The sequence below is a fragment of the Gobio gobio genome (assembly GCF_949357685.1).
Source record: "Gobio gobio genome assembly, chromosome: 20".
NCBI lineage: Eukaryota > Metazoa > Chordata > Actinopteri > Cypriniformes > Gobionidae > Gobio > Gobio gobio.
Window position 1 is genome coordinate 31,426,511 of NC_137113.1, and position 12,375 is coordinate 31,438,885.

General features: G+C 38.6%; 1 protein-coding gene across 1 annotated transcript; it reads left to right on the plus strand.

Moving 5' to 3' along the window:
* The first annotated feature begins 6,238 nt into the window (after positions 1–6,238).
* On the plus strand, positions 6,239–9,470 carry neurod2 (neuronal differentiation 2). The gene is made up of 2 exons (XM_079846249.1): positions 6,239–6,425; positions 7,916–9,470. Exon 2 carries the CDS (start codon positions 7,926–7,928, stop codon positions 9,015–9,017), a length of 1,092 nt encoding a protein of 363 aa, XP_079702375.1. The 5' UTR covers positions 6,239–6,425; positions 7,916–7,925; the 3' UTR covers positions 9,018–9,470.
* The last annotated feature ends 2,905 nt before the right edge of the window (positions 9,471–12,375 follow it).

The following is a 12,375-nucleotide window of genomic DNA, read 5'->3' on the forward strand; positions in this document are numbered from 1 at the left end:
TACTTCCGGGTATCCTCCATTGCAGAAGAGCCACAAGAAAAAGGTTGAGACAAAGCAGTATTTCAACCCGAAGGAACAGTTCGGAGAAAGATGGACTCAAGAGTATCAGCGAGTATTTGATACTGTCATTGAAAAACTCACTTCTGCTCTAGTGTTGGGATTCGCCAACCTTAAATTCCCGTATGTGTTGCACACAGATGCCAGTACCATCGGACTGGGCGCAGCATTATACCAAGAGCAAGACGGATAGATGAGAGTCATCGCCTTTGCAAGTCGAGGACTTACCAGAAGTGAAGCAAAGTACCCCGCCCACAAGTTGGAGTTTTTGGCGTTGAAGTGTGCAGTGACCACCAAGTTCAACGATTATTTGTATGGTACTGAATTCACCATAGTAACTGACAGTAACCCGTTGACCTACATCTTGTCCTCTGCAAAACTAGACGCCACCAGTTACAGATGGTTGTCAAGTTTATCAACATTCACCTTCACAATACAGTACCGAGCTGGGAGTAGAAACCAGGACGGCTTTCCAGGTGGCTACAAGCAGAAATTCCAGATGACCGGGAAACACAGAAAGAAAGGGAGAGAATTAGACAGTTTACTTACAATCACCTGAAAGAAGACTCACCGAAGGTTGTTTCTGCAGAAGTCGTAACTGCTATCTGATCGGATCCAGAAATCAGAAGTGTCATCCAACAACTGGAGTCCAAGGAAAAGCCCTGTCTCAAGACCGTTCCCCCTGAATTAATTCCATGGTTCAAAGAATGGAATCGTCTGGAACTGAGAAATGGTATACTGTTCAGGAAAAGACAAGAGCAAGGAGATGCGTCATACCAACTGGATTTACCTGCTGATCTTCATGCTGCGATCTTTAAGGAACTCCATGATGAAATGGGTCACATGGGCATTGAATAAACTCTCGAACTTGTTCGATCAAGATTCTTCTGGCCTAAGATGGCCTCAGCAGTAGAAAAGAAGGTCAAAACCTGTTTGCGTTGTGTTTGACGAAAGACTTTTCCAGAGAAAGCTGCTCCATTGGTGAACATCAGAACCAGCAGACAGCTAGAGCTAGTTTGTATGGATTTCCTGTCATTAGAGCCTGACCAAAGTAACACCAAAGACATACTGGTGATAACTCATAATTTCACCAAGTACACTGTTGCTGTACCAACGCGGAATCAGAAAACCCAGACAGTAGCCAAGTGTCTATGGGACAATTTTCTGGTGCACTATGGATTCCCAGTAAAGCTTCATAGCGACTAAGGTACAGACTTTGAGTCACGCACAATTAAAGAGCTGTGCAAATGTACTGGAATATCCAAGATCAGAACCACTCCCTACCATCCGAGAGGCAATCCGGTAGAACGCTTTAATCGAACACTTCTACAGATGTTGGGTACCTTTAACAACAAGGAAAAATCAAGATGTTAGGAGTATGTCAAACCTCTAGTGCACGCATACAATTGCACTAAGAGTGATGTGACAGGATTCTCTCCATATGAACTAATGTTCGGGAGACAACCATGACTACCGATTGACCTTGCGTTTGGTTTACCATTGGATGGACAGCCTGAATGGCACTCCAAATACATCCAAGTTCTCAAGAACCGACTGGAAGAAAGCTACAAGATTGCAACCAGAAATGCTGCAAATGTAGCAAAACGAAATAAGAAGAGTGACAAATGTGTTGTTGCCTCCACTCTTGAAGTCGGTGATCGTGTATTTGTGAAAAATGTCAGTTTGAGAGGCAAACACAAGTGGGAACCTGATGTTTATGTGGTAACAAAGAAAGCAGGTGACTTACCCGTTTACACAGTAAAACCAGAAAGAAAGGATGGACCTCTGAGAACTCTGCACAGGGATCTGCTGCTGCCTTGTGGATTCTTATCGACAAGTGTGTGTGATGATCCTGCCGAAAGAAAAGTGGTTCATAAACCTATAACTAGAGCCAGACGTGTTGAGAAACCTGAGGAGTTTTAAAGTATGAGCGAGCATTCAGAGTCAGACTGTAATCCAGTGGACTATTATGATCCTGGAATGTCTTTCAAGATTGAAACCAGAATTCTGTGTAACTCAGAACCAATTAATTCTTCTAACAGTAGAAGATCAGTCTACTCACCTGGTGCTGAACCTGTAATGGAAAAAGGTGAAGAATGTCCTATCTCAAAAGATCCTGTGGATAGAGACTTACCTGATGTACAATCCTCCAAAGCAGGGAAAGATGATCATTCTACCCCAGGGCAACCGGTAGAGGGGAGCCTATCAGATCAGCCTGAAATTGAAGTTCTGGATGAAAGCTCAGTTGTGGAATCTGAAAGAGAAATGACACCGATTACAGATCAGGAGCAATCAGGTGCTAAGAGTGCATCATCTGAAAATTCAAACAGGGAATGTAATGGAAGTAACTTTCCCAACCGAAAAGAAGGTGATACTCTCAAAAACTTTGAAGAGAACCAGAGTAAGAAGACTGAAACTGAAAGTCTCAGATGTTCAAGCCGACAATGTGAAGCTCCAAAAAGGCTACATTACCCACAACTGGGTAATCCTCTTAGTTAAGTTATTCAATCCCTGTTCTCCAGTCTGAGCTCTGCAACTACTTCTTCTTTGGAAGATCTGAATCCTCGTAGAACTCACTCTCCTGTTGAAATCATCTGAATTCCAGCATGCAGAGGGACCTGCATACATTCAAGAGGGGAGAGTGTAACCCAGGTCATTAACTTAGGTCATGTAGCATTTTTTGGCAATTTTATATAACTGTTATTGTTAAAATATATATAAAAGCAAGAGGAAAATGCAGAAATATTGCTGTATAAATTAAAATTAGTAATTCTCCTGAACCGATTACTCATTGGTGAAGTGAAAGGTTAGTCCCGCAACCTGCAAAAAGTTAGCGCACGAGCAGACAGAACGAGAGTGAACTTGAACGAGAGAAGACGCAGTTGTGCAATATATGATGAGAATCCTCTGTTTAGTAATCCAGCAATAGATTATTAACGAGTTGAACCTTAAATCTGTGAGATCTAACTTGTATAAACTCACGTTTTGAGAATAGTAGTGTGTGTGAGACGAAGTTTGAACAGGATATGACAAGACGAGACGAACGCAATAAGACATAAGATATAATCAACGTCTTTTTCTGGGGAGAAACAACTGTATTTTTGTTGTCTGATTTATAATACTTCATAATACTCCTTGGCCGGGTTTTTTTTTGTCTGTCTTCCTTTACTGAGAATTGTGTTCCTGAATCCTGTCCTTGTTGAATATCCTTATTCCGTTTTGGACTGGCGAGCCATCCCATCATTCCGTGCCTGGAAACAGAGACAGGAGTGTGAAATCTGCCGAATTGGTAGGGTCAAACTATATTTGTTTAGTTTTTTTTTTTCTACCTGGCTCTTCAGTGGATCGAACATTGTTTTTTTTCCTGGATTACATTTTTTTTTGTTCACCCTTGCTGAACACGGCTTTATATTTTTTTACACTGAACTCAAACTGAAACTCAACTGGACATTAAGACTGAGTTTGAACAAAAACCTGAATCTTATCATTGTGAAACTGATTTTGTTAAACTGGAAAAACGTCTCAGGTTATGACTATAACCATAGTTCCCTGAGAAGGGAACAAAACACTGCGTCCACTAGGCTTTGGGAACGCCTACAGCGTGATAGCGTCTGATGCATGTATGTCAACTCAGCCAACGGCGAAAGTGAGCGTCACGGGCAGGTGATGTCACGACCAGGAAAGGATAAAAACACATCTGGTCCGATCACACTTCAGCAAAACTGCCGAAGCAAAAGATCACAGGGATGCAGGGAGTATGGCAAAGGGACACAGTGTTTCGTTCCCTTCTCAGGGAACTATGGTTATAGTCATAACCTGAGACATGGCTTTATATTTTTTTACACTGAAGTCAAACTGAAACTCAACTGGACATTAGGACTGAATTTGAACAAAAACCTGAATCTTTTCATTGTGAAACTAATTTTGTGAAACTGGAAAAACTGATGCACTGATTTTGAAATCTAGTGTGTGAAATTCAGTATTTTATTTTTATTTTTTTGAATCTGAACCTTTATTTGGCTTTTGTTATTTTGGGGTTTTATTATTCAGTTCATCTGTTGTTATTTTTGTGGTTTGGTTTTGTTATTTTATTGCCAATACAACATGTATCTTATGTGACAGTGTTACAATATTACTTCAAAAATACAGCTACCAAACGCATGAGATGCCAGAACGTTGCTATGGTTACCACTGTGTCAATTTTCATAGTGTGGGGTACGAGTCATGTTGTAGGCCTGGGGAATTCCCTCCCGTATTTAAATTAAGTTGTCACTCCTGAAATTTTAGAGTGTATACGTGGCCTTTGTGCAGTCCATTTTTGTGGTAAAAGAGGTAAGGATGTGCATGATTATAGTCCAGGGAGAATACATAGTGTGTGAATAGTGAGGGAGAGCTTGGTAGAGACGTGACAAGCACATAAGTGTTTTTATTATTACTACCACAACACTAAATAAGTGTCTTCATAGGAATATTATACTGCATATTATCTTAAAAGAGGAGATAGAAATGTAGTCTTCATTTTGAAAATTATGTTTTATCACCAAAGATCAGGAAGATCACATTTCGATGATCTACCCAGTCAGCGCGAGATGAGGCTTATAGAGCTGATTTATCTCTATTCCACAACAGTTTTTCCAGCATCCCTCTTCCACCCCAACTCCTCAATCTCAATTATTCCTATCCAGCCAGGGATGGGGGCTAGGAATAATTGGGGGGTGCTCTGGGTTCGGGCAAAATTCTGAGCTCGGAGCCCTCTCCTCGTACAGCATGATCCGTCCTTTAGATGAGACATAAAACTGAGGTCCTGACTCTCTCTGGTCATTAAAAATCCAGGTCCTTTGCAAGGAGCAACTTGCAAAAAGAGTAGGGGTGTAAATCTATTTGAATGTCATCTATTTGAAAAGCGCTATAAAAATTTAACAAATTATTATTATTATTATTATTATTATTATTATTATTATTATTATTATTATTATTATTATTATATGTAAATGTGAACTCATGAATTGACAGCATTATATTTAATATATTAATGTTTGGCGTTCATGTCTATGAATTTCTTTTTTTATATATTCAGTCAATCAAGCCTAGTTGAATCTGTTAGAAAAAGTTTAGACTCCAAAGATTTATTTACAGCTTTGTGCATGAACCCCTAATAATAAAAATCTTAACAAAAAGATAAGGTTTCAGCTCTTCACGCTTGAACCCATACAAAGAATAATAATCGGGAAAAAAATATGCAAAGAACAAATACAACATGGACCCCTAAATAATGTGGCTTTATTATCACCTTTTCCAACAAGCATTGGTTGACGTTAGTTACAGATTATGTGATGTTTCCAACATCCAGCCTTCATGCAGTTCAAAATAATTGCCACCAGGTGGCCCTAGAGCCATAGTTTTTAAATACATTTCAAACATATCCATAGACCAGATTGAACAGGGCAGGTCACAATAATGAGCACAGTTGTAGGGTATTACTTAACAGGAAAGTTAGATTTTATTCACAATACTTATTATTGAAAAAATTTGTATAGGATTTTTTTCTCTCTGCAGTAGGCCTATGGTCATATGTTTGAGAAATAACGAGAATAGCCTACATAATAGAATAAATTGACGATCATACGAGATTATTGTTTTGTTCTTTGTTTTTGTTTTTTTAGGGGTTTTTTTGTATGTGTGGGGGATTGAATACATGGTTTAAAATACAATCCTTCACCAGCGAAAACCTTTCTGCGCAACAGCAAACAACAGCGCGCGCGTTACACAGAGAGAGAGAGAGAGAGAGAGAGAGAGAGAGAGAGAGAGAGAGAGAGAGAGAGAGAGAGAGAGAGAGAGAGAGAGAGAGAGAGAGAGAGAGAGAGAGAGAGAGAGAGAGAGAGAGATTGGTTTGAAATGGATATAGGCTAATACATAATTAAATTGAATTTACAAATGAAACCTATAGATTTATTTTCACCACATTCCCTCACCCCATGTGTATCTGAGAATATATGTGTGCACTTGGGTGCAGTTTCTATGAAAGCTTGTTACACTTTAGTGAGGTGCGTGTGCAGCGGCAGCGACAGATGGTGGGCTCCTCATCCCTCGGGAAGGCAATCTCTACGAATGCGAGCGCGTGTCAATCACCCGCTCTCATGTGATGGCTCCTGCCAGTGACGTGCCCACCATATGGCCTGGCATCAGAGCAGGTATGTAACCCTGCCTGCTAGGGATGCCACACCGCTTCGCTGCAGTCCGGGAAAGGGATAACACATACAGGATCACAAACAATCGCGCCTCTCTTTTTCTTAGTCTTCTTAACGTATAGGTAAGCATGAAGATGATGTAGACGTATGCGCCCTCACCCGTAGAGCACCATAAACTAGGTGAGTTTTTCAGACGTGATAGAATATATAATCATAAGCAATCATTATTTATATATTATTTTTTTAATCAATATTTATAAAGAAAATATGTCAACTACTGATGCTGGTTGAATTATCTTTTATGCGTTCATCTATTTTAGAGCTGTATCATCTGTGATACCTTTTTTCAGTGAATGGTACGTTTTAATTAAAGCAGCCATTTAACATTATATATGAGCCATAATTCTGATTTGAATCCTTCAGAAGCATGTGTTATATCGATAACGGCTACAGTTTACACTAATCCAGGCTATTTAGACATATTTAACGAGACATTATGTCAATGCTTAGATAGTGTTGTTTCTCGTAGGCCTAATTAGTATATTGTGCAAATTGTTTGTTACATTTTCAGTGACTTTTGCTGAGATATTACTAACAATGCAGGCTTTCCTGTGGGTTAACATAGCCTATAGTGCGTAGTTAACATCCTTATTCTAACAACCAGCAGGCATTTATACGAATAATGTGACATAATAACTTACATAGGCCTATACAAATTATTTAAATACAAAATCTTGTTCATCAGAAAGCTTTTTCGTAACAAAGACACTCGACCTGTCAACTTCTTGAAAATGCAATTGTGAGTGACGTCTCTTCATTGCAATACAAAATATATTATTATATGTTCATAAGTTTCATTAAATTAGCTAACTATCTTAGAAAGTTTTTTCCCTCTTTCTCTAATATGGTTTTATAACGGACGGGAATGGAAAAGAGGGGACAGCAGGGAGATCCTACGACAGTTTTAGAACCTGGACATGGGTTGTGTTTTAGGGACCCCGCCCTCATCAAGAGGAGCCAGGAAATGGCTATTGTGGTCAAAAATGAGATCGTATTACAATTTAGTATAAAATTGACTCTACAGTTACAGCTTTTCTTTCGTTCATTTTATTTTCACCGTTTTAAAGGGTTTTCAAATAGTTGGTTTATTTAATGTTTTTGATGTGCTGGAATGCCGCCAGAATGAAGATGGAAAGGAAAGGGCGAAGGGGGTACACCCTGCTCAAAACGACCCCCATGAGACCCAAATAACAGGGGCCGCGTGCGAGGACCTGCTGCGAGGGGCCAAACAGGACTACAGAAATTGGGAATTGGGGAGTGAGACCGTCTGGCGACGTCTGTCGCTCTCACTGAATTAAAATACCACTTTAGAAGTCGTCTCCCACAGCCTACTCCCAGCTTTCTGAAAATTATGACACTTGATCGTTATTTAGCCTAGAATTAATGTTTTGCTCTTCATTTTTTTTTTAAACCGTTTCATCAAAATGGTATAGCTAACAGAAACTATATTCGAAAACAACCCTTATTTTAATTAAGTGATGGCAGAGCGCATTAACTTTAACATTGTGCTAAGGTTGTTATTTATAGGCCTATTTCAAACAACATTTGTGCTGTTTCGACGTCATAGTTTAATTATTAAAACATTTGTTTACTCATTGTCTATGTTTCAGTGGCGCTGTCATGTTGACAAGGTTATTCAACGAACCTTCACTGCTTCCGGACATGGAGAAGTTCGGGGGCTGGGTGGATGACAGCGGGAGCGAGTGCTCCAAAACCAAGGACGAAGAGCAGGAGCGCTGTCGCCTAGGCGACGAGGACTTGGACGAGGGCGATGTGAAAGGCGGGAGCAGCCGGGCTCATTCGGATATTGTAGGGGATGAAGACGATGATGAGGATGTTGATGAAGATGATTGTGCAGATGAAGGGGACGGAGACAGACCTAAAAAACGTGGGCCAAAAAAACGCAAAATGACGCCGGCTAGATTAGAGCGCTCGAAAGTAAGGCGCCAGAAAGCGAACGCACGAGAGCGCACGCGCATGCACGATCTAAATTCAGCACTTGACAATCTACGCAAGGTAGTGCCATGCTATTCAAAAACTCAAAAACTCTCTAAAATTGAAACATTACGGTTGGCGAAAAACTACATTTGGGCGCTGTCAGAAATCCTGCGGAATGGGAAGAGACCGGACGTGGTTTCGTATGTACAGACACTGTGCAAAGGCCTCTCTCAACCCACGACCAATCTGGTGGCTGGGTGCCTCCAACTTAACTCAAGGAATTTTCTAACGGAACAATGTCAAGAGGGAGCGCGCTTTCACTTGCCCACCCCCTCGTTCTCCATGCACGGATATCCATATCAATGCTCCCGTCTATCAAGTACACATTGTCAGTCCGGGTCCAATGCACATAGCCTCCGAAATCACGCTTTCTGTTCGGCCTATGAGGCTCTGTACACCGAAGGCACGTCCCCAGAATACAACAGTCCAGATTACGAGGGCCAGCACAGCCCTCCGGTGTGTGTAAATGGTAACTTTGCACTGAGACAACAGGAGCCACTCTCACCAGAGGCAGAAAGAGGTTATCAATATTCTATGCATTACACCAGTCTGCATGGCTCACGTTCCTCCACTGCTCATGGTCTTGCTTACGCCCCATCAGGTGTTCGCAGTGGCAGCGCGCACTCGGAGAACCTTCCACCATTTCATGATGTACACGTGCACCACGATCGGGCACCTGCATACGAAGAACTTAACGCCTTTTTCCACAATTAGGTGATTTTTCCCCTGCTAATGACCATTTGGGGGGTGGGGGTACAGAGTGAAAATGGAAAGACATTTCCACATTTAAAACATTAATAAATTTACCGTAGGCTACTGTAATGCTCTAAAACCAGGTTTTGCAGGCTCATCAGGCTCATAGTTTTTGTTGTTGTTGTTGTTGTTTTGTGTGTTTTTTTTTTTTACTTTACTGGACAGTAGCCTAATTTTGTTTTTACAGTAGGCCTAATTCTTTAATGAAAAAAATGTATATAAATGAAGTCAGGACATGAATCCAATTGCTAAAAACATTTTACCTAGTGGGAGTGATATTTATGATTGGATTCAAATGTTTGAACCGTAACGTCTCTAATGTAATGAAAAGAAGAAGAAAAAAAATGTTAAATGAACTAAATTGTTAAATGAAGTCTGTTTCTTGATCTAACAAATAAAGAAGCATATTGTTCCAGAATCATCTGGGGCTGTCATTTCCCAGTGGGAATTCAGACGGAAATTGTAAGAATATATTAATTCAAGAATAAACAAACATGTGGGTACACCAGTTACTGTATAGAACGGTACAATTTCAGTGATAACAAAAATGAGAACGAAAAATGAATCTTATGCATTGTGTTTTAATGGAATGTTCAATTCAATGGAATTTTAAGGTTTCCAAAATTCAGTCTAATATATTTTAGTCGACAGCTGCAATTTCACAATATCACATCAAAATCTGATGGTAGTCTGTTTTATTTTACAATAATGCTAGGATAATATAAAATGACAAGCTGCTGGGGGACTAATTAAATGAAACATACCATTATTCGTGGATATTAAATAAATGGTAACTAAATTAAACTTAATTTATCGTATCTTGGATACAGTTAGCATCCTTAGGTATAACCATGTTCATCATGATTTTTTTATTATTTTTAAAGTGTAAGGCGTAAGAATAATTTACAATTATTGGAATGTGTTTTGCATTTTAACAGATTTGCTTATAATGAAGCGTTAACATTCCTTAATGGCTTAAATATGAATAGCCTATATCGACATATTTATGTCCACTTGTTTTGCATTCTACAGAAGTTATATGTCCTATTTCCACTCAATTTCAGTCTGTGAAGCATTTTATTATGATTTACCTACGCAATATTATTTTCCTAGTCATACCAAAATTATTAATTCTATTTTTAAAAGCAAGATGGAGTACACCATGATCTGTCCACTTTATAAATAAATGAATACGGGAATACATTTTATTTTGTGGTAATTATTAGCCTACTTTTCCCATGTTTAGAATTTAGATTTGAACATATACATTTCAATATCATTTTGACTAAAATTATTATTATTATTATTATTATTATTATTGTTAGGGTAGTAGGCTACTCGGTCGAAATAACGTTAATTTTTTTTAACAATCACGAATATACCATTAAAGCGACTTAAATGCACAAATAAATAGTTTAAGTGACACAGCAAATGTTTTATTCATTAAAGCTCCGTGTCGTTGTTATTGTCACCTTATGACTAGGCTACTTTTATGTATTATATTGTAGCATGATTGTTGAATTGTTAAAGATAACTTCTTAAAATATTATTAATTAATAAAAATATATCGGAATAGTTATGTATAATTAGAGGTGTGTACACTATAGCCTATATTGAATTGCATTTTAACGTTGCGATTGTTTTTGCCTTTTTGGTTGTGTAGGCTGCAGCAAATTTAGACGGACAGTTATTATTTGCTAGGGAATGCCTGGTAACTACTTTTCATTTTCAAGGCAGTCTTTTAGTAGCCTACTGCATTTGCGATATGCCTACACTCTTAAAATGACAGTTCTTCATTGACTTTTTGCCGCACGTTAGGTTCAACAAATAACCATTGTTTCATTTAGACCATTCGCTGCTGGCTAAATGTAAATTTAATGTTCTTTATGTTACAGTGTTTTTTATTTTATTTTTATTTTTTTTAAGCAATCTATTAATTCCAAGTGTCATCAATCATTAGAGGAAAAATGAAACTCTAGGTTTTCAAGGAATGTTTCTAAACAACTGTAGGAATGAAAAGTTCAGATTAGGCACAAGACACAAGCTTTAAATTTTTTTATATTTCAATTATTATTATTTTCATGTATATATATATATATATATATATATATATATATATATATATATATATATATATATATTAGGCTCCGTCCGAAATCAGGTACTGTTCATCCAAGAAACCTGTGAGTTCAAAGCGATTCTTTTTCTTATGATTCTGGCATTGAAGTTTTAAGCCCAGAGGGTAAAAGCCAACAAGGACAAAAGCGCTCCCTCCTTAAACTCGACCACAGCCGAGGTGATCTTAAGCGGCGTCCAGAGGCCACGGGCTGGCACGGAACCCAGAGACTCAGGAGACACGCGCTTGCCAATTCGCTAAATGTCTTAGCGTCAGTGCGCACGGCCAGCGGGGCAGCCCACCACAGCGATGCCAGCTGCGCCGTGTGCCAAGCCTGGCCAAAGCTGCGCTGCTGGGTGGAGGCGGTGTTTCTTTCCTAATTCAGCAGCATCTGTTCATTATTTCATATTTTATAGGGAAGAAGGGCTCAACTATATGCTAGCAACTGGAAACAACAAGGCATATAACCACTGGGACTGCACAGCGTAACAGTTGGAACGGACATGCAGCAGGATAGCCTACTGCACATGAACTCATTAGAATTTTTTTTAGACCAGTGATAACGTAACGCAAGTAAACAGAATTTGGCAAAAATATATATATATTCTAAGGGGCAAAATCAAAATGGAAATCGAAAACACCAGACACAAGGGCTTGTTACACAGTGCCAAAATAAATATTTATAATATTTAAATACAGCTTTAAATACAGAAACATTAATACAGAAATTAACGTTAAGCAATTTAACGTAGGCTAGCCTACACTAAATGTAGGCCTACTTAATGTAATGAGATGGCAGTTAGATAATATTACTTTACTGGTAGCTAACATTCATTTTAACATGAATTGCATCAGATTGGCAGAAAATGCATAAATATTAAGATAGCCTACACTGCACTCTAAGAAAAGTCCCTAAAATTATGACCCAATATACCGTGTTAATATAAAGGAATAGGCCTGTGCATTTTCTGTATTGATTTTTTTACAGGTGTTTTACGCACATCCTATTTTAAATTACGCATCGCATTTTGTTTTAGGGTTTTTTACAGATTTTTTTTTATACAGTTACAATCCAATTTTACCTTTATGATTCTTGTGTTTGAACCCTATTTCTAAAACAGATTTGATATACAATGAATTTACACACATAAACCTTTAACATTTATCTTTAAAGACCAACATTCATACTCCGCTTTTAAATCA